This window comes from Elgaria multicarinata, chromosome 5 (genome assembly GCF_023053635.1).
Source record: "Elgaria multicarinata webbii isolate HBS135686 ecotype San Diego chromosome 5, rElgMul1.1.pri, whole genome shotgun sequence".
Classification (NCBI taxonomy): Eukaryota; Metazoa; Chordata; class Lepidosauria; order Squamata; family Anguidae; genus Elgaria; species Elgaria multicarinata.
The window spans coordinates 3,182,618-3,207,916 of NC_086175.1; the positions used below are offsets into that span (position 1 = coordinate 3,182,618).

The following is a 25,299-nucleotide window of genomic DNA, read 5'->3' on the forward strand; positions in this document are numbered from 1 at the left end:
GATGGAACATTCTGCATGTCTATTATCTCTACCTATAAAACTGAAATGTTTACCACTTCCACATATGGTACTGCTTTAACACTGTTCACCCAGACAGGTCTTCGTGTACATGGATCAGAAAAAATATAAAAACATGAATTTTAGGGTTTTAAGTATTTTTTAAGAATTTAATAAAAACCTAGGTTTACGCCTACAACTCCCAGCATGCCTTGGGTAAGAGGCCAGACTTACCAGCCTTTGGTGGCCACTGTGATTCCTAAGGTCAGTCTTGAGCAGTCAAACCAATTCCACATAAAAGGAAACAACCTACATAAGTGGGCTGCATCCATTTGCGGTGCCTCCTCCCACCTGCCATGTGTGGTTTAAAATCATAACTAGATACAACAGCGTGTCTTTGAGAGGCTGAACTCTGGACATGCTCAAAGGCACCTCGTCCTGATATCGCTGTTTCTCAGAAACTGAGGGAAGCACACATGCAGCCTTCAGCCTTAAGAGGGAGAGAGGGAGGAAAGGGAAGCACTCTGTGCATGCCCAGAAACAAGCTTGACGAAGGGGAGCAAGTGCCCGGCCCAGTCCCGACCCTTCAGTACAGGCTCCTGATGGAGCACTTCGAGGGTGAGAAGTGCAGGCTGAGGCAGTCCCAGCAGGGCTTGGCGGGAGCTGTGGTCATCCACTAAGAGCTGCTTACTCCCCTCCTTGGCTGGTAGAAAGGGTGTTGTGTGTCTTGGTTGCTTTTGAAGTTTAGACGGCTGCTCTGGCCGAGGCGTGATGGGAGGTGTAGGCTTTTCAGGTAAAACAAAAAATGTGGTTTATCACGATGCTCTAACTTAAAATTCAGTTCTTGTTAACACGATTTTCCATTTATTCTAACAAAACAGTTTACTAACTCAACCAAACTAAAAAGACCCAGTCAATCTAAAGATGAATAAGTTGCAAAGAAATTTATTATTTATCAAATAAATGTTAAAAACATTATTCACGGATCCGAACAACACCGGGCATATCAACTAGTGGAAGGTAATTGTAACACACACACAGGTTTGTTGAAGTGAGGGCACTGGGCTGTAACAACATAAAATTCAGTTGGATGAAGAGTATGACACTGTCTAGAATTTTTTTATATAAAAATATTTTGACTATTGTCTTCTCAGTCTTGTTTCATTCCATGTTTGATGAATTGGAGAAAGGACAATTTGCAATAGGGGCTTTATAATGCTTATTTTAGATAACAAAACAAATTCCAATATTTCTAAATAAGCAAAATGCGTAAGGTGGGTTATGCAGATAAAAAGTTATCTGCTTTTTTTTTAAGTTCGTCTAGAAATGTGCATGATAAATGAACTATATAAAAATATTATTCTTGCCTACCTGAAAATGGAAGAAGGGTGAAAACTCTAAAGGGTGCTGCTGCAGTTTTTCATCTATAGAACAAGAAAAATGGGATTTGTCAATATAGAAATAAGACAGTAAGATATTAATAAGATACTAATAAGATATTAGTAAGACAGTAAGATATTAATAAGATACTAAGTTATTCCCCTACTTATATAATAATCCCCTGAAATATAATACTCTTGAATCTCTTGCAGAGAGAACAAATGTACGCAGCACAAGAAATGTTCAAGACAGCAAACAAAGTGACAAGGCCGGAGAAGGCTCTTATTCTTGGATTCATGGCAGGATCCAGAGGCATGTATTAAGGCTGCCGTTCCTTTGCTTAGAAAATCAGAGCCAGGTAGTCAGATATCTTGGCTGACTGTGGTAAGGATCACTTCCAGCTTCCGCTGTAAACGAGATGCAGCACAGAAGCCAGGGGCAGGAAGGGCTGCTTGGCTGCCGCCAGAGGCATCTCCGTGGCTTGTGCTGGAATGCACAGCTCTCCCTCAGCCTGCTCAGTGGCATGCTTTCTGCACAGCTGCACACATAGAAGTGGGCAAAAATTGCTCCCTCTTTCCCTAGATGGTAGGACTTGATCTAATGGGCTTACGTGGCAGAAGCATAGCTTTTAGTTGAACATGTTGAGGTCACAATGACTCCGAGGGGGAGTGGGGGCCCCCGCCCTCCCTCACTGGAGGTATCCAAGCAGAGCCTGGACCTCTCTTAGGAAAGTTCTAGCTCTGGATTTCCTGTGTTGAGTACAGAGTTGCACTATGAGATGGGTTGTAAGGCTCCCTCCAAATTGGATTCCCGTAGGATGGCAAATAAATGTGAAGGGATGCTGGTGGTGCACAGCAGAGAAGATGTGGGTTTCTGCATAGCTTCTGTTCTAAACTACTTCTCTAACGCTTTGACGCATCTGACCTTGAAATGCTTACCTTTTGCCTCCACAGAAAACCCTTGCCAAGAACAGGGCGACATAATCCAGATCAAACTGAGCGAGCATACAGAAGTGCTGCCAAAGGCTGATGGTACTGGAAGCACCACCATGCTAGTTGACACAGTCTTTGAAATGAACTATGCTACTGGCCAGTGGACCAGGCTAAAGAAATACAAACCAATCACAAATGTTTCTTAAACAATTCAGTAACAGAAAAGTGTCGACCAAACAGACCATAGCATAAGCCAGCTTGTACGTTGTGTGTCGACTAGGCAGAACAACATTCCTGTGTGGGCCTCATTGTAACCATCCAGCGTAATAGCTGTGATCAGCTAAAGTAGCAGGAGAGAAGGAAATGGCGGTGCATATTTTATTAAAGGATTGGGGGTAGGTGCAGTGATTCAGGAAGGTCGAATGTTCAGAGCTGAAACACTTCTACCTTTAGGAGAAGGGTTAATCTTCCTATGCCTTGAGAGAGCCTTCCAGCAGGACGGATTTTACAGTAGCAGCGCTTGGTCAATTCTCTAGATTCTGTGTTTAAAAATGGGCACTGCTCTTTATGTGAAGTTTCTTTTTCTCTTCTGCAGCTGACTGTAGGTGGTATATGCCATGTGTCCCATATATATATATATATATATATATATATATATATATATATATATATATATTCCTGAAACCAAAAGGTTAAGCTTTCTGTCTGGATAATACCAAAGTTACAAACATCTTCACTGTCAAAATGAATCCAATTGCTGTGCTGCAAAATGACTTGTTCCTTTACATTGGCCAGCCCCGAGCTCTTCTACGCTTGTTGAAGTGTGTTGCTTCATGTTGCAGCCACACTTTATGTGTCTGACTAGTGGCCTTTGGAATAATGTCTGTGATGTATTAATGAGATGACATTTATTGGAATGTCATTCCTGGGCCCTTGTTGGAATGTGTTAAATATGAGTCAAAATGGCAATTGGATCACTCATCTCGAATTTTTCCAAGAGGAATGGCACCCTTCCACGTATGCCCATACACAGAAATAGTTTACCATCCCGGAGGTTTAAAATATGTCCAGAAAGTGACCTCACCTGCAGCTTCATGAGACCTGAAAGCAGCAGCGTTCTTTCAAAAGCTTTTCTTTTCAGTGGGGGAAGCTGAAGAGGCTCTGCCTTCAGAGCAATTTCCTAATTGCTGTGCCTCCTGGAAACATCCATTCTAAGGCATTGGGAGCTTAACGTTTGAGAGTTTAATAGTTTAGGCACAGGAATAATAGAACGAATCACACTTCCTTCTGTTATTTCTGGGAGATGCAAAAGATACAGTAGGGTACTTTTGAAAAAATTAAGCTGAAGTTGAGAACGAGCACAGAGATCACTGTAGCAGTCTGAGATACAAGAAACCTTTGAGCTGGCCCAGGCTTAAAATGGTAGCAAAGAAGAAACAAAATGTGAACTCTTAACAAGGTACCCATGGGCTCTAAATCACTTTGAACTCACTTTGGCATTTTCGGTACCTCATCCGGGAATCCGCTTAGAGAATTTTAAACTAGAAAGACAGAAAAAGTCCTGTTTTACATTTTATTGTGACGTAACTGAGCTGTGTGTCTCTCAATTTGTTAAACAGAGAATATCGTACTTGTTCTGGAATGTAGTACACTTTGATTTGATGTTTCTTGCCCTGAACTTGGCTGCCTAAGGGTGGTGTTGGAATATCAACAAGAGAGTGATATATAACTTTTATGTTGTAACTTCCGTTTCAGAACTTTTATTCACCAGCCAAACAAGTATTAGGGGAAAGTAGCAAAAGTGTAGTTTCAGAATGGGTTCCTTGTAAGATCGCACGTCTATTTAGCACTTTGTACACATTGCTGAAGTTAGAATATGAAGTAGTAATTTAAGGATTAGAGCAGGATGGTGTTATTTTATTTTTGGTTTTACCATTATTATAACTTTTTTGTTTTTTACTAAATAGGTTTTATGAGATCACAGAAGAAACCAAAACATCAGATTGGCTAGTGTTTCATACAGGCAATACTTCCTATATTTTTGAAATTGGAAGTGTGAGAAATTGTGTGTGAGATGCAGACTCTACACTAATTTTCTAGCATCCAAGTTTCACCTAGAATAGGAAGGCCATATGTTTAGTAGGCATGATTTTTAAATATTTAGCAACTATTGCTAGATATGTCATTGTTTTAATATGGTAAAAAAATATTTTTTAAAACGTGCTCAGTTATTTTGTAGGCCAGTTCTGACCCACAGCAAAACATTAAACTTAATGGCAAATCTTATGTGAAAACTTTGCTTAAAATACGAAATTGCAGGTTATAGTTTTCCTTAAAATGGTTGAGAAGATTGAAATGATATAAATCAGTGCATCGAAAGTCTTGTATACCACTATCCTTATATACAGGAAGTATGATCAGGCAGTTACAGAAAGTGGAAGAGAAAGTAAGCATTTGAATGCTTTGTGCGGATATTTTGCAAAGTAAATCTGAAGATTCACTTGAATTTACTGAAGGTGTTTGTGTCTGAACAGCAGCTTATAACAAAAACTGTGAGTGTGTGTACGGACAGCAGAAATGAGTGTAAATGCACATACAGACATGCTTATGGATAACAGAGCAAAGTACATATTAGTTTCAACATGGTAGAATGCTTATAATGTATGCACAATATTGGACATCTTGGCTATCAAGAAAGGCTTAACATTCCCTTTTCTGCTAGTTAGATCCTTTAACTTAGTCAACATAAGTTGCTTACTTGGGTGTCTGACATTCAAAGTAAGGGGAAGAGGGCCGGAACTGAAACTATGTAGCATGGACACAAATTGAAGTACTGATACCCTGTTCTGTAAAGAAGTTCATATGAAACCTACATCTTTGGTAACCTAGTAGGACACAATTATCCAAAACTGTAATGTGCATTTTGTTGTAGCCAGATGCCAGTAAATGATTATTACATGTTTAAATTACAGCTGAGGTGGATCCCAATAACATGGTTGTTACATGTATTACCTTTCCTACATCCTGGCACACTTCTTAAGATAGGTTTGCCTGTGTTTTCAAAGTAGCCTAGGACTCTTGAGAGGGAGAGAAATAAGTCTTTCCAAAGGGAGAGAAGGCATATGCAGCATATAAATACAAACTGATATGTGTGATCTAATTAAGTTGACATGCAGACTGTTCCAGCCTGGAAAGCATGTAGACAGGAGCCACCATAGTAAAGCAAAGAAACCCCTTATCTTCATGCTGCTGTGCTTCTGCCCAAAGCCATTTCCCACAACTTCAGCCTGGGTCTGAATCTGATGGAAGATGCCAGCTGAAAATGGCTGTACCAAAGTTCTAGTTACTTTTCAAGAAGGAATTTCTTTTCAAATTACTATTCCAGGTATCCACAGTTAATATTGACCATTCAAAAATACTGACGAAGCTTTAACACAAACCTAAAGCTTACTAAAATTTGGAAAAAATATATACACAGCTTTACTTCTGCCATATTGGTGAACGGGCAGTGAAAATAGTCACTATAGTATTTGGCAGCCATACTACTTTCCCCCATGAATCATGTTGAAGTGACACTTAACAAACTTATAAAAGGTACTTTGATACCACAGCTTGAATTGTGTTGTCATAGAGAGATCTGATGGAGGGAAAAGTCTAGAGAAATGATTTAAGCCAGAGGCCTCTGGGAATCTTTTTTTTACAAGCAATGTTGTTTTGTAAAATGTTGCATATCTAGCATAGGCAATCCATGTTTTCTATCTATTTTGTTTTTGTACAGATGTAAATTTAAAACCTCATGTCCTTGAGTACATATTTTCAGCATAAATATGCACAATAAAATTCAGATTTTTCTAAAAATCTTCCTTCTTCCAATAGCATCATACTTATCAAAGTGCAGTCACCCTTTACATTTTATCAGGGTTTCCACGAGTTAACCATGTTAATTATCTGGTTGTTCTTTGTTCAACTGGCTCTGATGAGCAAATTAAGTGAATGGTAAATATTACTACTTCAACATTGTCAGCTCTTAGCATAGTGCCTGAAAAGTTGTTGAAATCTATAGTCTGCAGGTAGAAAAGTCATGCTTTGCAGAAATGCTGTTCAGTGAAAACTGTTAAAGGAATAGTCTCCTTATGGAAATTCTATGGTAGAGAAGTAGCTGCCGTAGACATTTATAATAACACTTAAGAGGTATAGATGGGAGTTTATGAACGGACTTTCCTGCAACTTTCTGAGGCTACCATTTCACAGACAACAACCTAGAATGAGGATATGCTGATGAAAGTGCAAGGCTGTGCATTGAAGTTAATGGTCTGCAGTCTCGGATACTGATGAAGAAGCAAATCTGATCCAACGCCCTGTCCTAGTTGAGACATGAGCAAACCATTATTTGGTTGTCAGGAAGGTACAGTGGGTACCTTCATAGGTTGACAACTCTATGAAAATTATTGGCTGCTGTAAAGAAGGCAAACTCCGTATAAGGCATAAATAGAAAAGGAATATCATACTGCCTTTATACAAATCTATGGTGTGACCACACCTAAAATACTGTGTACAGTTCTGGTCACCACACCTAATAAAAAAAGTTATTGTAGAGCTGGGAAAAAAGTGCTGAAAAGGGCAACAAAAATGATCAACGTGCTGAATCATCTCTCCTATGTGTGAAGGTTAAAGAGTTGGGTTTGTTTACCTTGGAAAAAGGGAGGGCAAGTTGAGACATGATAGAGCTGTACAAAATTATGTATGGTGTGGAGAATGTGGACAGGGAGACATTTTTCTCCCTTTCTAAAAATTCTAGAATCCGAGATCATCCCATGAAGCTGATTGGTGGGGCGATTCAGGACACATAAAAGAAAGTACTATTTCACACCATGCATAGTTAAACTGAAATTCATTGCCACAAGATGCAATGATGGCCACCCAATTTGGATGGCTTTAAAAGGTGGTTGGATAAATCCTGAAGGCTATCAATGGCTACTAGCCCTGATGGTTTTGTGTTTACTCCAGCCAGCATCAGAGGCAGTAAGCCTATATATACCCACTGCTGGGGAACATGGATGGGAAGGTGCTGTTGCACCAGTGTTCTGGCTTGTGGGCTCCTGTCGACAGCTGGTTGGCCACTGTGTGATCAGTGTTGGGCTAGATGGACCCTTGTTCTGACCTAGTGTGGCTCTTGGGTTCATGTTTTCCTCCTCCTAAAGTTCAGAGATTACTTCTCCATTTCCTGGTTTGCAGTAGCCATAATATTCAAACTATAGGAAACTATGGTTGCCACTAACCATAATTTTGTCTCCTAACCAGAATTGGAAACCTACTTCATGGTTTCATGGGGAAAATAGATTTAAAAATTAACAAGAAATCTGTGAGTTGATCCCCCAGCTTCTTCAAAGAAGCTGCTTTGGATCTGGATGTATGACACTGAGGAGGGAATAACCCATTTCCCTCCACACTGTTTTCCTGATCTAAATTTCTCACCTGAAGTTGCTTTTTGCCTCCTTGGGGGGAAATATTCAGGTTAGAGATTAGTTGTTTGGTGTGATGTTCAAATAGGATCAAACTATGGTTACTACAAAGCAGGCTATGGAAAAAGGAATTTGTAGACATGGAGCCTTTCCCAACCTGATGCCTTCCAGATGTTTTCCATTTCAATTCCTATCAACCGTAGCCAGCATGGCAAATGAATGCTGGGCATTGTAGTCCAAACTTCTGAAGGGCACCAGATTGGAGTGTCCAACTATGGTTTGTTTGTGTCATTGGAACTAGATGAGTGTGATCAAAAGGGGCAAGAAGCAGATTTAGCCATCGGTGGTGACACCTACTCTCTGGAACTACTTATAAAGGAGGATTATAGCCTGCTCCCTTCACCTTTCCCATGCAATCCCTTTTGTACCCGTAATGCAACGGTTTAACTGCTGTAGAGTAGAGGGAATAGAGTAGAGGGAAAGAGTAGAGGGAATCTTTAAAGACAATATACCTCTCCTTGGGCTGCAGCCCTTTCTTGTAGAGTAGAACTGTGGAGCATTGCAACTCTTGGTCTTAGGTGAAGAGGAAAGGAAAGCAGCGAGGCAAAGCATGGCAGCTTGCTCTCGCAAGCTGGAATCTGTAGTAAGCTCAAAAAGAAGAAGCTAGCCTCTCTTTCCCCTCCCCCTTTAGGGGGTCTTGATATGATCTTGTTTAAAGGTCTACTTGCTATGGGAACAAAAGAGGGTGATTTGGGGATGATGGCTGTACTTGATGCAGCTTGGAGTTCAGCAACAGGGCTACATTAGCATGTGTATGACCAGGTAAAACTCTTGCCATCCAGCATTCATATTCTGCTTAGTTTTACCCCTACCTTTGTCTCTGGGGAAGGCATTTGAAGACGTCTATCAGGAAATGGTTACTCAACCTAGGCCTTCTGTGAATGCTCTCAGTCTATAGGTGGGGTTTTGGGTCACTTCAAAATGGAGTCAGTACTGCTCACAGAAGCTACCTTGTAACAAGGCTAATAGTAGTTTATGCTCTTTCTGAATGTTTGGTTGTTGTATACCTGTCAACTGCTTCATTTGTTCAGTGGTAACAGTATGCAGTAAGGTGATGGGGAAACAGTGTTAAATGTTAGGAAAGGTTAGGCTATGGTCATCCAGTGAAGGATTTGCAGTCAGAAAAGATATTTGAGGGAAGGGAAGACTGTATCACACACAGGGCTCATCTACACCAAGCAGGATATTCCACTGTGAAAGTGGTATAGAAAAGCCAGGAGCCACACTACTGCTTTATAGCAGTATTGAAGTGTACTGACAACTGTTGGGGCCCATGACACATATCATATACCACTTTCATAACACTTTCATAGTGTTATATCCTGCTTGGTGTAGATGTGTCATGGGCCCCAACAGTTGTCAGTGCTCTTCAGTACCACTATAAAGCAGTAGTGTAGATCCTGCAGTGCAGCTGAATACCTCTATAAAGTAATAGTATGGCTCCTGCTTTTTATATACCGCTTTCATAGTGGAATACCCTTCTTGGTGTAGCTGAGCACACAGTATAGCAAAAGCTTCAACGTACAGCAAAAGCTACAGAAGTAGGAATGAGTGAACTTAATTTCAGATACATTGAATATCTCACTTATACTTTATTCCAGTGATTTATTCCAGGCACAGTTACAAAATGGGGGATACTTGGCTCAGCAATACTACAAACGAGAATTGTTGTAGATCGCAAGCTGAATATGAGCCAACAGTGCGATATGGCTGCAAGAAAGGCAAATACTATTTGGGGCTGCATTAATAGAAGTATAGCTTCCAAATCACGTGAGGTACTGGTTCCTCTCCATTCGGCCCTGGTTAGGCCTCATCTAGAGTATTGCGTCCAGTTCTGGGCTCCACAATTCAAGAAGGATGCAGACAAGCTGGAGCGTGTTCAGAGGAGGGCAACCAGGATGATCAAGGCTCTGGAAACAAAGCCCTATGAAGAGAGACAGAAAGAACTGGGCATGTTTAGCCTGGAGAAGAGAAGATTGAGGCATGATAGCACTCTTCAAATACTTAAAAGGTTGTCACACAGAGGAGGGACAGGATCTATTCTCGATCCTCCCAGAGGGCAGGACACAGGCTCAAGTTAAAGGAAGCTAGATTCCATCTGGACATCAGGAAAAACTTCCTGACTGTTAGAGCAGTACGACAATGGAATCAGTTGTCTGGTGAGGTTGTGGGCTCTCTCACACTAGAGGCCTTCAAGAGGCAGCTGGACAAGCATCTGTCAGGGATGCTTTAGGGTGGATTCCTGCATTGAGCAGGGGGTTGGACTCGATGGCCTTGTAGGCCCCTTCCAACTCTGCTATTCTATGATTTTAACATTAAGATGTAATGTAGAACAGATCTGTCTTAATTGTGTGCTGTGAAATCAGACCTGTGACCAAGGCCATGTTTGGGTGGGCATGTTGGTGGGCACGCCCCCTTGGGGGCTGGACATGTTGGTGGGCACACCCCCATGGGGCAGCCATGTTGTCCTCCTTTTTGGTTTCCAAAATATGGTCACCCTAACTTTAGCAGGCGTGGGTGGGGTGGCTGAGGTATTTTTGTCTGTCTAGTTACAGCCAAACATAATGAACAGGGCCTGATGTGCCCTAAAAGGCCTGATACAGATGATGTGAACTTTAAGAATCCTGTGTAGGTCAAGGAAGTGCCAAGCATTCTTGGAAGGAAGCTGCAGAATGGTTAGAAGGCAGGACCAACTCCTGTTCTCTGTGGAAGAAAAAAAGCTTAGCGATGACCTGAAAACAAACCTATGAGTCATAGGTTACATTCAATGCTCCATTGGTTGAAAGTTTTCCCTTTGTCTGCTAGCACATATGTCCACCATTAAGGAATGCAAATCTGGCATGTAGCCACCTATGATGGCCCCAGGGAGAGGTTTCATCTCTCTAATGAATGTAATGTGCCAAGGGTTAAAGATGGCTTCTCTGCCAAAGGGTGGCTACATGTGGCTGTTAGAAATATGGCAGGTTCTTGTCCCTGACCTTAGGTACGAAAGACGAGCGTAGAAAAAGCACTGCAGAGGACACCACGTATCAGTATACTGAGGTGCGACTCGAACCGGGTCGGACCCTGATCGGAGCTTGCACACCACTTTTATTCACATAGGGTCAGCTGACAATGGAAGAAGGGGAGTGGAATGAAGGGGGTGGGATGCACAAAGAAAAAAGGGGAGTGGAATACATTTACACAACCTGTGTGAGAGAAGTGGGATACAATTATAAAACCTGTGTGAGAGGAGTGGGCTAAACAGGATACCTTTACTTAATCCCATCTCCCTTCCCTGCCATTCCACATCTCTCTGGAATGTGTGAGTCAGCCACTTCCTCTTGCAGGGTCCACAGAAAGCACAAAGGGCAGCTTAGAGTTCAATTAACCCCTTCATTTCTTACAATCCCCCCTTTGAGACTCACTTCCTCTTTAAAATGATGTGAAGTCTCACTTATTTCTTCTACTCTCACGGGGTATTGTAGTGTATTCTTCTCTCAAGTCTCGATCTTGCTGGCTTAGGGCCATGTAGGTAACTCTTATTTGCTTTTGAGTGACTGACTCAGACACATTACGAATCAAAACAGTAAGGCAGGAAATACAGCATGGCAATAAAAGAAACAATAATAACACCATGAGCACTATGGGAACCAGACTGCGAAGCCATCTAATATCAGGCAACCATGACCATAGCCAAAAAAAGATAGAATCACTTCCCTCATTCTTCTAAGGGCTTTCTTGAATCAGCGTTTCCATATGATGGATAGTGCGGTCAATACTTGGTGCATAATCAGAAATATACATACAACAATGGGACTTGATCAAAACACACACACCTCTTTTCGCTGCTAAAATAAAATCGAGGGCTTGGCGATTTTGTAAGGCCACATTCCTAATTTCACTTTGTTCTTTGGCCAACATTTTAATACTAGAAATTGTATCATTGAACAAACTCTCCGTCCAATTGGATAATAGGTGTAAGTCTCTATAGTTAAAGGCAACTCTCACTCCTGGAATTATTCTTCTAGCAACTTCCGTCCCTCAATTAAATCTTAAGGGAGAGTTAACTTCTCTTCGATTACGAAGCCTTCTTTTGACTGTGACCTATGATGAATAATTAAAGGGGATAGCATGCACTACTAATCTTTTACTCCCCCCCTTCCCGGTGGAACATGCAGACACATCTAACAATCAGATACATTTAGGGTTTTTGACAATTGCTTAATATCTTGAAAATATGCATTTTTCTCCTATAGATGTTTTTCTTTATATTCAAGAGCATATACCTGGGAAGGAATGGCAAAGAACAACACAATAATTGCCCACATTCTCATGATTTCGCAATTGCAAACCCCAATAGATTTTCTTGTGTGCTACTGTTCATAGGTACAGATTTTAAGCTTAGCTTTCCCAAGGTGCTTTGACGTGTATGTCTTTTCCTTGCTGGCTTCTTGTGTGGGACCTCTGTCAGCTTCCGGTACTGTGGCAGAGGGACCTACGTTGGTGTCCTCAGGGATGTATGGCTTTAACCTATTACAATCTGTCTACTTAGTTGATCCTAGCAATTTTATACAGGCATGCGTCACCAGTCCAACCACATATGGCCCTTCCCAAGACTCCCCCAAAGTCACTTTATTCTACTTGTTCAGCCACACTCGGTCTCCTGGCTTGTATTGATGCAAGGGGGTGTCCAAGGGAAGTGTCTGGGTCGTCACTGCATATTCTCGAAGCTGTAAGAGACATAACTGAAGGCCAGTTAAATGTTCTCGTAATTGGCTGTCTCCTATCTCCCATGTAACTCCAAATGAATGTGGCCAGGGAATGGGGGGGTGGAAATCCAAAAAGCATCTCAAAGGGAGACACCCCCAACCCCTTTCTGGGCATGATTCGAGCTTTTGTCAGGGCTATTGGTAACGCCTCTACCCAAGACATCTGAAGTTCTATTTGTAATTTTTGCAACGTGCTCTTCAGAGTCCTATTCATTCTTTCAACCTGCCTTGAGGCCTGAGGCCTCCAGGGTGCATGCAGCTTCTACTCAATTTGCAAAGCTTGTGCAAAAGCCTGTGTTACTTTTGAAGTAAAATGAGACTTTAAGTCACTCTCTAAACATTCAGATACTCTATACCTGGGGACAATCTCTTGTAACAGTTTAACAACCACAATGCGAGCTGTACAGTTTCTACAAGGAAATGCTTCTACCCACCCCGTAAGCTGGCAAACAATAACCATAAGATATTTATATCCCTTGGAGGGCGGGAGCTCAGCAAAATCAATTTGCACTAGTTGGAAAGGGTAATATGCAAGCAGCCGACCACTTGGTGGCACTTCTTTTGCAGAAGGTCCAGCCTTCTGACATACTTGACAACTCTGGGTGACCCGCTTCGCTGCCATGGTGATCCCTGGGCAAAACATTTGCCTTTTAACATATTCAATCAGGGCTGTCATTCCCGGGTGCCCCAACTGGGCATGAATCATTACAGCAAGGGGGTGCACTAAGGCCTCTGGGATATAAATTCTTCTATCTGGGAGCTTCTATCTTTCTGGGAGGTCCGTCACGGTCAGCTCTTTTTCTAGCGGCCTCTTGCGCTGCCTCATATGCTAGCTGGTTTCTTTTTCAAAGGTATGGATCAGTGCTCTTCTCGTGTGCCCGCACATGCACTATGGAGACTTTTTCTGGAAGCTTGACAGCCAAAAGCAGTTGTTCTAGCAAACTCTGGTGTTGTACAGGCTGTCCATGTGAAGACACAAACCCCCGAGTGGACCAAAGTCTAGCATGGGCGTGGCAAACCTCAAATGCATACAAACTGTATAAATGTTCACTTCTTGCCCCTTTCCAAGTTCAAGGGCTCTCATTAATGCCATTAACTCAGCTGCTTGAGCTGAATATTTACTGGGCAATTTCTCCAGGTACTTTCGAGCAGGTTTAATCATGATTACAGCACATTCGGTATATCTCTGTCCATCTTTAACAAAGCTGGATCCATCCACAAACATCTCAAGGTCTGGCTTCACAATTCACCTGGTCCCTTCTTCTGCCCCTCTCCTTCCTTCTAAAATGCTGCTATCATCTTCACAGTTCTCTTTTCCTTCGCCCTTTCTTCTTCTTCGTCTCTTCTCTCAAACACCCCCCTTGCTATCTCTAGTAAGGCCAGCAGGGGCAATCTCAGAGCTCCCGGAGTCTTTTGGAGCTTTCTCTGAATATCTGGGGCAGCCTGCCCGATAAATTGCATAGTCATTAAATGCAAATTCTCTGGTAGGCTCATATCAAGGTCCGTATATTCCTCGAACCCTGTCTTCAGCCTTTCCAAAAAGGCAGCTGGAGTCTCATTCTTCTCCTGCCTGATATCAAGGGCCTTACTGAGATTCGGGGCTTTCCTGGCTGACTTTCGCATTCCTTCTAGTAGCAGAGAAAAATATCTCTGGTGCCTTTCTCTTCTTGCATCACTATTCACGTCCCAACCAGGGTCTTGTGTAGGAAGGGCAGCTATAATTTCATTTTTAGTGGCCCCAGGCTTCCCGGACAGAAACTGCACTCTTGCTCTTGCCAATATCGTGGACTTAATCTCCGGCAGGCAAGAATTAAGGAGCGTTTGGGAGTCATGCCATGTGGGGCAGTGGATACCAGAGAGAGATTCACTCTCCTGACGCGGATGCCATGGGGGCCGTGGGCATGGTATATGGAGGAGGCACAAGATCATCATCTTCTCCTTGCTGAAACACTTCCTTTTTCACAGAATGTTTCAATGATTCTTCTTGAGGTTTTATTCTATGGATCACCATGACAGGGTTGCAGGCAAACACCCATTTGGGTGGTGGCTTAGAGGTGACCACAGTCTGCCAAGGAATCGATATAGGGAAATTGATCTAGTCTCTTTGCGTCTGTCACTATAACATGAACAGCGCTAACAAGTGCCGGGGAGAAAGAACCCCCCTTTTGGCCAAGAAGGACACAGAACAGGCCATTCTTTTTCACATAAGTGCTGCAACCTATCCCTCTTCATCTTAACACTATAATCACCACAAAATGCCTTAAAATTCTTCAAACAACATCCTAGAGGCGTTTCCCCTCCTGAACGGGACTGTGCACCACCCATCGTGACGGGGTCCTAGGGTCTGCTCCCAAACACTCTTGCCAATCGCTTTGCTCCTCGCCGGCCCTGATCCGCCTTTCAGCTTGCAATCAGAGAACCGCGGCTAAGAGCTCCACACTCGCTCGGACCGTCGGACCCTGCTCGGAAGGTCTCCTTAGTGTCCTTCAATCAACTCCACACAAGCAGACCCTGCCCTCCCTCTATGTGTCTGGCGTTTCACAGATCACACTCACCGGGTCTCGGTGCACTCCTTCCGTTCCCTCGGCCGACCCTTTAGGCGCGTCTGCAGTGGCTCGAGCCTAGCCCGTTTCTGACCAGTGGGTTCTACGGAGCTCCAAAGCGCGGTCCCACGTTGGAGAGACAGCTGAACTCAGCCGGTCGCGACTTCTCTTCCACCGTGCCTTCGCAGCTTTGGACTACCGCAGCCCACTCAGGGACGGATCCGAGTCCACGGCACCAGAAATTGTTAGAAATATGGCAGGTTCTTGTCCCTGACCTTAGGTACGAAAGACGAGCGTAGAAAAAGCACTGCAGAGGACACCACGTATCAGTATACTGAGGTGCGACTCGAACCGGGTCGGACCCTGATCGGAGCTTGCACACCACTTTTATTCACATAGGGTCAGCTGACAATGGAAGAAGGGGAGTGGAATGAAGGGGGTGGGATGCACAAAGAAAAAAGGGGAGTGGAATACATTTACACAACCTGTGTGAGAGAAGTGGGATACAATTATAAAACCTGTGTGAGAGGAGTGGGCTAAACAGGATACCTTTACTTAATCCCATCTCCCTTCCCTGCCATTCCACATCTCTCTGGAATGTGTGAGTCAGCCACTTCCTCTTGCAGGGTCCACAGAAAGCACAAAGGGCAGCTTAGAGTTCAATTAACCCCTTCATTTCTTACATGGCTATATGCCAGATTTGCATTCCTTAATGGTGGACATCATGTCCTAGCAGACAAAGGGAAAAACTTTCGACCGATAGAGCATCCAATGTAACCTATGACTTGTTGAGATTGTGCACCTTAACTTGAAAATTGAATGTAACTTAACTTGCTAATCCAGAACTGACCAATAGAAGGGTTAGAAAGAGACTAACACCCTCTTGTGGTCAGGGCCTATATATACTGTGAGATTCCTTTGTTCTGGGTGCCTCCATCTTGTGGATCCGGAGAGCACCCCCATACTGCAGTTTTGGAAGTAAATGAATTAAGTGTATTCTCCAGCCTCGTGTGTTTGATTGGCTATTAACACACCGGGGAAGCGGGCCTTTTAATCCCTGGTTAAGGGACAACAATTTGGCGACCAACACAAAAGGATGGCTTTGCTGAGTTCCGCGTAGCCTCCCTGGTCCACCTTGCTAGCTCCTGTGTCATTTTGGGAAGACGTGAAAAGCCAGCGCGCACTGGAATGTTTAACCAGAGGTTAATCCATCAGTCCATTTCTGGGCTGGGGCTAGCAAGGGGTACAAAAGGCGTATGCAGGAGAATTAGCTTAATCCAGCCAGACGTAGTGGGGCACGCCTGAAATCCAACAAGGAGGAAGGAATTCTTCTGAGACTGGTAAGTTTTTTCTTTTTACCCTGGGTTAAAAATCAGACAAAGTGTCTGAAAGTAGTAAGGAGGCAGCTTTGAAAAGACCCACTTGCAACAGGCATCAAGAACAGGTTCCAGTCCTGTGAGTTGCCTTGGAGAGCATTGTATCAAAGGGAAAACTAAAACCAAGGAGATTTGCTTTAAGGTGTAAGCTGCCACCCAGTAGTAAAAAAATGGGAGCTAGTTGGTCAAGAAGAATTCCTCTTTCAACCCCAGCCCCATTGAAGTGCATTTTAAGAAATTGGTCTAGATTGGAAGTAACCCAAATGTCCAAAATGTCAAATGGAATTCCTGTGTTCTAGAGTATAACCACAAAAATGAAACTTGAACGTGAAGAGGTTTGGCCAGAAACAAGTAGTTTGAGTTATAATGTAATGTTGCACTTAAGTTTGTTTTGCTGGCATAGAGAAAAAATAAGGAAAAGTGTGTTACATGTAAGAGAGAGTGTGTGTGTTCATGTTTTTGTTACATGATGAAGTTGACTCAAATATCTTGTGAGTTATGAGGGGGAGGAAGGGGGGAAGAGAACATGGCTTTCTTAGGGCTTTACTAGACCTGCCGGGATAAGCAGGCAGGGAGGCGGGGCGATGGCGCGCTAACTTTAAAGCGCGCTGCCCAGCCTCCTAGACGGACGACGCATAGGGACGACGCAAGCCCTGCAGCGTTGGCCATGTTTTCTTTTTTGAAAGGGGCCATGTGGGGCCCGAAGCCACCAGAGAAGGTAAGGTTTTTTTTTATTTAAGCCCCCCCATCTGCCCTCCCTCGCCGTCTCCCGTTCGTCGCCCTCCGCCCCCCCCCCCACGTCTCCCGGTCGTCACCCTCTGCCATCCCCTCGCTGTCTCCCGGTCGTCGCCCTCCGCCCCCCCTCACCATCTCCCGGTCGTCGCCCTCCGCCCCCCCTCACCGTCTCTCAGTCGTCACCCTCCGCCCCCCTCACCATCTCCCGGTCGTCCCCCTCTGCCATCCCCTCACCGTCTCCCGGTCGTCGCCCTCTGCCCCCCCTCACCATCTCCCGGTCGTCGCCCTCTGCCCCCCCCTCACCATCTCCCGGTCGTCGCCCTCTGCCCCCCCTCACCATCTCCCGGTCGTCGCCCTCTGCCCCCCCCTCACCATCTCCCGGTCGTCGCCCTCTGCCCTCCCTCGCCGTCTCCCATTCATCGCCCTCCCGTTCCTGCCGGTCCGGCCTTCCCTCCCCATCTCCCCTCCGGATCACCCCCCCCGGCACGATGGGCACAGTGCTCGTATGAGCGCTGTGCCAGGTCCGTGGCTTTTTGTGGCTACTCGCGAGTAAGCGAGTAGCCGCAAAAAGCCACAGACCTTCCTAGACGTTTCGCAGCCCCGGCCGGGGCTGTGAAAAAGGCGTGCCATAAGCGACTTCGCTTATGGCGCGTTAGAGAAGGCCTCAGTGCAGCCTGGTGCCGGATTCCCCTGTGCGTCATCTGGACGCACAGCAGGGAAACCGGCCCACAAAGCGCGCTAAGGCCTCGTCTAGGAAGGCCCTTAGTTTCTCCTTCTTCAGCCCCTGCCCGGCAGTTGCCTGAGCCCCGTGTTTCAGCCCAGGCACTGCCCCCTGCTTTTGATGTAAAACCTTGCATCACCAAAGAGGCAGGGAGGTGGAGAGCCTGCAAGTCCCCCCCCCCTTCTTGCCCTGGAGCTGGCGGATGGAGAGAGAAAAATTTAGAGGTTTAGAAAAAAATGAGAATTAGAAAAAGCCTTTCAGAAACCCTCCCTCCCAGTGGCCACTAGAGTGAGAAGAAAAAGACAAAAGAAAAGGATGCCATGCTAGCCCCACCATCACACACACACCCGTCCATATTTGGCCCAAGGTGCAGGCTTTGCTAGCAGCTCCCCTTGCCCCTGAAGAGAAAAAGTTAGTTTTTATGGAAGGTGAATGCTATGAATCTACAGTAACTCAAGATCCAGAGAAACAAAGAGAATTTTGTGTTCCATGCTGTTATCTTGTCCCTTTGGACTCTGGCCAGCTTATCAGTGTCTTGCGAGAACATAGCCAGACATTCCTTTTCCTGATTGCTATGCAGTGAGAAGTTAACTCACAGTTTTCCAGGAAAGAGGAAAAGAAAGAGAAACACACACACACACCCCGACAAAGCCAAGAAGACCAAAGTCCAGTGCGGGGTCAACAGTCACAAAAGTTCAAAAGGCACAGGTCACAGAGAAAAAATAAGGAGACGAGCAACTTCACGAAAGTTGTAGCAAGCACCCACCCAACTGTCTTAGCCAGCTATTTTTAATCATAGAATAGCAGAGTTGGAAAGAGCCTACAAGGCCATTAAGTCCAACCCCTGCTTAATGCAGGAATTCACTGTCAGCGTTCACCAAGCTACATTTCTACAGCCGCAGATTTCTTACCAGCCGCACCTGCTGTAGACGCCTAAGTCTCCTTCTGTCCCGGGGGTGGAGATTGCTTTGTTAGAGACAGGAAGATGAAAAGAAGGAAGAGGAGTGGCAAAAGGAAGAGGGGGAAATCACCCCCTCCCTTGAGATGTACCCAGTGCGTCATCTGTAGGCAGAATGAGCACTAAAAGGGAAAAAAATGAGTGTCCTGGCAAGATGCCACCACGGACAGTGAAGGGGTACAACAATGGACTGTGGAATGTTGAAAAGGCCTTGAAAACTTGAAGCAAGATTTAAGTTATGAGTTTTTCCCCAAGGAAGGGCCAGCAAAAAAGAGATATTTGGGAACAATTCCAAAGAAAATGTTCCCACTCTGAGAGACTTTTAACCCGGATGGAGAAAAGGCACTGCTATATGTCCTCTTTACCACGTTTGATTAGTTTAATTGGTGAAACCAGAACCCTCCTCTTAGAGAGGATCCCGTAAAAATGCGAGGGATGTTTGCCTCAATCTTCATAAGCCATCACCCACCTGGGGAGATGTGCAGACCATGCTAAATGGACTTTTAAAAATGCATGGTGGAAACACGAGCTAGGCCACAAGCAGAGGCAGAGAGGCTGCCAGGAACAGGACCAGCTCTGGCTGAAGCCCTCCCTGACAAGGAACCTGACTGAAACCCAAAATGCAGTTGCAGGGAGAAAACGCCCTTGTCAGATATAGAAGGCTGATCATGGAAGGCCTTAAAACAGCCATTCCAAAACCCACCAATTTGTCAAAATTGGAAGTCAAGCAAACTGCCACAGAAGACCCAGAGCCTTCTTGCAAAGATTGTTTGATGCTTTTAGGTGCTACAGTGACATTAACCCAGAAGCCAAAGAAATTTACAAGATGCTAAACACCATGTTCATGGCCCAGTCAGCCCCAGACATTTGAAAAAAAGCTGAAGGAAAAGAGAGGGGCGACTGTGGCCATGGCACAAAGAAGGAGGCCAATCAGGATTTGGCTTTGCTCCAGTATACCTTCTAATCGCTGCAAATTCAGAAGAAAGATGTATAGAAGCTACTGTGTTTTTGCTAGAAACCCTAAATGAAAAAAAGTTATAAGGTATCAAGAAAAAAAGCCCAGTTCTGCCAAAAGGAGGTTGTGTTTTTGGGCTACCAGTTAACAAAAGAGACTCAGGCTTTGGGGAGTGAAAGGGTGCAAGTTATTCAACAAATGCCCCATCCACAGAGCTCCAAAGCCCAGAGAGCTTTCCTACGACTTACTGGTTTCTGCAGGCTATAGATTCCAGTTTATGGGGGGAAAGCTAAGCCTTTATATGAGTCCCTTACCAAAGAAAATATCATTAACTGGAGATGGAATAAAGAAATGGGAAAAGCTTTCTTTGAAAATCGTGATGGGTGCAGATACAGAAGTGCGCATGCCACACGGAGTTCCACAGATCCTTGGTGTCGCTAGAGAGAAGTTCCTGAACTCATCACAACCTGCTTGAGAGTTAATTCAAAACCCTCAAGACCACCTGCACCAGATAAAAGCAGCTTCATAGACAACAGAACCAGGAGGTCAGAGTATGCAGTAGTCACGCTGTGGGACATCGTGGAAGCAAGAGGCCTGCCTCCCTGTGAAGCATGATACTGAAATCTTGAACTTGCTTGAAGCTGTCACCAGGCCAACTCAAACAGCCGTAGTGCATTGCAAGGCCCAGCAGCACAGAAAGCAACAAGAGAGGGAACCTCAAGAGCTCCAGTATTAGCCCTTGTACCCCAGGTGAAGTTACCAGAAGAACCACCAGCATATACAACTGAAGAAAATGAGCTTGCAGAGAAACTGAGAGCAAGAGAGAAGAAAGATAGATCGTGGATCCTGCCAGAAGAACAAGTGTTGGTGCAAAAGCTAACTCTCAGCCATGAAATCCAGAGACATCATCAGAGCACTCACCTAGGAGCAGATGCCCTGACCCAAAGTCTCCAGAGAGTCATGGTGAGACCCAAGATACAGAAGATGGCTGACCAAAGAGTGCAGCGATGCCCTGTCTGTTGTGCCAACAATCCTAAAGTTTCTCCAAAGCTCCCTCCTGGAGCAGGGAAGCATGAACTCTTAGCAAGTGAATTGTAGCAAGTGGACTTCTCTTAAGACCCCAGGAAAAGACACTTGAAGTACCTGTTAGTACTTGTGAATACTTTAACCAATTAAACAGAAGCCTTGAAAAGACAGTTAGCAAAAATCTGTCAAGAGACTCATTTAAAATGGCCAGTAGCTTTGCTCCTAGCCTACTTAGGGTCTGCATAGCCCCTAGAGCCAAATTGGGAGTTAGCCCATTCAAATTGGTGTATGGGAAACCCTATCCTAAGAATCCAATGGTGGTGCAAGGGAGTGAAATGCATGTAAGGGGGGAAACATGGGTCAAAGGTTATTTGCAGTCCCTGTCTGCTGTGTTGTTTTTCTCTCCACAGATATTTCCACGAGCAGCTTGCTTTGCCAATGGATATGTCTATCCAAAAGTTCCAGGTTAAAGATGAGGTCCTGATCCTGTCGTGGAAAGACGAGCCTCTACAACCCAAGTAGAGAGAGCTGTATCTTGTAATCTTCACCACCTATGCAGCAAGTAAAAATCCAGGGAATAAAAGTTGTATCATACCAGAGTGAAAGCAGCCCCAGACATGTTGTATAAAGAAAAGAGTGTCACTCCCAAAGCTGACACAAACAGGACACACAAACTAATAACACTTAAGTTTTTATTCAAACAAGAAGAAAAAGTTGGAAAATGTGTTGTTCACCCATAGAGCATTTCTTAGTGCCCTAGACTGTTTTATGGCCTTGTCACAAAAAGCGTGGTGCAAATGTTTTCCCTGTTCTTTCTAGAATTACATGTTTTTGGTCTGTGTACTCTGAGCATATACAGAGTATAATTTTCCCAGAGCAGTTGACAATCTTTGTAATTTGCAAAAAGTCACTTCTCAAAAGCTAAAATAAAAGTTGGAACTGTTTTTAACACCATGTAGCTTCATTGCTGATAAGAAACTTGTCCTGCTGCCAAGAGAACATCATTCCAGACAAAGACAATTGTTTAACTTTGTTTGATTCCTCTTTCCAAAGAAGCTCCATAGTTAACCCATGTAACACCAGAACTCGTGTATTACTTTGTACAGAACAAGACAATGTTTTCCTAGTTTTCCCAATGTCTTAGAGGATTTATAACAACATCTTGAAATAGCCATAGCAAATGTCCCCAAGATTTCTTGGTTGTTGAAAACTATACTAGTCCAGTGTTTCTTATGATCTGTTATACAGTACAAACTGTGCTACATAGTGTAATGTCTTTAAGAAAATGTTGTCAACTTTATCTAATCAAGTATTGCTTGTAATGTCAGCTTGCCTGGTGAGGTTGTGGGCTCTCCCACTCTAGAGGCCTTCAAGAGGCAGCTGGACAACCATCTGTCAGGGATGCTTTAGGGTGGATTCCTGCATTGAGCAGGGGGTTGGACTCGATGGCCTTGTAGGCCCCTTCCAACTCTGCTATTCTATGATTCTATGATACTAACCCAGGACCCAATCTAGAAGAATCAAAAAGAAGTGAAGAAATTAATAGAGACGAAATACTTTAGTCAAGGGGTAAAAGTCTGTTCTGTAAGCAGGTTAAAACCCTCGAAAGGGGGGAGTTGATGGCCCCAAGGAGAGGTTTCATCTCTCTAATGAATGTAATGTGCCAAGGGTTAAAGATGGCTTCTAGGATTGGGAAGGAAGGGGAAGAGAGATCAGAGTTAAGAATCAGATTAGATATTTGGGAATAAAAATTACGCAGAAGTTAGAGAGTTTAGAGAAAGAAAATTTAAATGTGCTAAAAAAAGAGATTTTAGCAAAATTGGAAAAGTATAAAAGGTTAAATTTATCTTGGTTTGGAAGAATAGCATTAATAAAAATGAAGATTTTAGCAAAGATTAATTTTGTGTTTAGGATGTTACCAATAAAAATCTCAGAATTAGAGTTAAAAAGTTGGCAAAGGATTATAAATAATTATTGTAATGGTGATAAGAAAGCGAGGGTAAACAAAAGTAAATGGTATTTGAGCCAAAAAAAGGGAGGATTGGGTCTCCCGAATCTTAAATTATATTATGTAGCTAATAGATTAAGATATATAGTGGAGGCAATTATAGGATTAGGGGAATTAGATTGGATGGAAGAAGAAAATATGAGTAATATAGAGACTAAATTAGAAAATGTCTTCTTTATGGAAGGGGAAAAAAATGGGTGGAAAGTATAAATAATCCGCTTTTGAGGTCTCACTGGGAAATTTGGAGTAAATATAAAGGGGTGCTGCTGCCAAGCAGCTCTCCTTTGTCACCGGTAATATTGTTGAAGAATTTCCCGGAGGAACTAAAGAGTAGATTAAGTAAAGTTTTAATAGAAAAAAATAAAATGAAATTAAGGGATTGGTTAAGGGGAATGAGTACAAGAGAGGATATGGAAGAGGTTCTGAAGGATAAAAAGTTAACTTGGTTAAATTATAGGCAATTAGAACAATGGACTAAAAAGTGGGTTAGAGATAATGGAGAGTGTAGAGAATTAACAAAGTTTGAAGAATTAATAGTTAAAAAAGATAAGGAAAGGGAGAAAAGAACAGTGTTAAAAGGGTTGATGAGTGAAATATATAGAATATTGGTGGAGGAAGGGACGGTGGATAATTCGGGTAAAATGGTTTGGGAGACAGATTTGAAGGTACAAATAGGACAACAGGGTTGGGAGGGATTATGGAAACAAAGAGCGTTGAGAAATATGTCAGTAAGAATAAAAGAGAATTATTATAAAATTGTATGGAGGTGGTACCTAACTCCGGTTAGATTGAACAATCAGCAATCAGAAAATTGTTGGAGAGGTTGTGGAGTTAAAGGAACGTATTTGCATATGTGGTGGGAATGTAATTATGTTCAGAAATTGTGGAAGATGGTGTTTTTGGAGACTGAAGAAATTGTGGAAATGAAGATAGAAAGAACACCAAAAGTTGCATTGCTATCACTATTTGAAGAAGATTTTAAATGTAAAAAGGAAATTAAGGAACTGATAACGAATTTGTTGATTGCAGCAAGATTAATTGTAGCTAGGAACTGGAAGATTCAAGGGGAATATTTTATTGAAGAATGGTATAAAGAAGTATGGGATATAGCTATTAATGATAAATTAACAAGTAATATTAAATGGAGAAGAGGTATAGCTAAATCAAATGATTTTGAAGGAATTTGGAAACAGTTCCTAGTGTTTGTATTTTCTAAGGGAAGTGGGAAACCACCAGCAGAAGAAAGTATGAGATTCTGGAATCAGGAATGAGATCCCGGGTGGGGGGGTGCACTTGTAGGTTTTATTTGATTATGTTATTAAGATAAGATATTTTGTATTCAAAATTGAACATTATGTAGTATGTTGTTGTTGCTGTTTTTTTTATGTGAATGTAATGTGTATGTTTAAGTATTGTAGAAAATAAAAAATTATTTAAAAAAAAAAAAAAAGATGGCTTCTCTGCCAAAGGGTGGCTACATGTGGCTATATGCCAGATTTGCATTCCTTAATGGTGGACATCATGTCCTAGCAGACAAAGGGAAAAACTTTCGACCAATAGAGCATCCAATGTAACCTATGACTTGTTGAGATTGTGCACCTTAACTTGAAAATTGAATGTAACTTAACGTGCTAATCCAGAACTGACCAATAGAAGGGTTAGAAAGAGACTAACACCCTCTTGTAGTCTGGCTTATATATATATAGTGAATCTGATCGAACACAGGCTAGAGCCTATTTGAAGGCCTATTCTGTGGCAATTCGGGCAGCGAAAAAACTTTTTTTCTCTGCCACTATTGCGTCTGCAAAGAGCCGTCCAGCAGAGCTGTTTCGGGTGGTCAGGGGGCTTCTACACTCTGGCCCCCAAAAAGTGATTTCAGACCTTTCAACAGCCTGTTGTGACCAATTTGCCCAGCACTTCCCAGACAAAATCGCTCGGATCCGCTCTGACTTGGATGCTATTGTTGATGCAGATCCAGTGGATGTAACTTTGGCACCTGCTTGTCCAGTATTATTGGATACCTTTCAATTTGCACAGTCCGATGATGTGGACAGGGTCCTTGGATTGGTGAGAGCCACCACGTGTATACTAGATCCTTGCCCTTCCTGACTTATAAAAGCTGCCAGAGGGGGACTGGCTGAGTGGGTAAGCGGAGTGGTCAATGCCTCCCTTCGCCAAGGAAGGGTCCCAGCCTGTTTGAAGGAGGCAGTGGTAAGACCCAATCTGAAAAAGCCCTCCTTGGCCCCCACTGTATTGGATAACTACTGGCCAGTCTCCAACATCCCATTTTTGGGCAAGGTATTGGAGTGTGTGGTGGCCTCCCAACTCCAGGGATTCCTGGATGAGACGGATTATCTAGATCCATTTCAGTCTGGCTTCAGGCCTGGTTATGGGA

At 43.5% G+C, this 25,299-nt stretch overlaps 1 protein-coding gene across 1 annotated transcript in view; it reads left to right on the forward strand.

Annotated features, from left to right (window-relative positions):
- NELFA (negative elongation factor complex member A) overlaps window positions 1–2,925 on the forward strand; it is a 51,952-nt gene extending 49,027 nt beyond the window's left edge. Inside the window, exons 10-11 of the mRNA XM_063125907.1 lie at window positions 1,590–1,689; window positions 2,331–2,925. Coding sequence (XP_062981977.1) covers window positions 1,590–1,689; window positions 2,331–2,515 — 285 coding nt within the window. The 3' untranslated portion in view covers window positions 2,516–2,925. The remainder of the gene's footprint in view (window positions 1–1,589; window positions 1,690–2,330) is intronic.
- The last annotated feature ends 22,374 nt before the right edge of the window (window positions 2,926–25,299 follow it).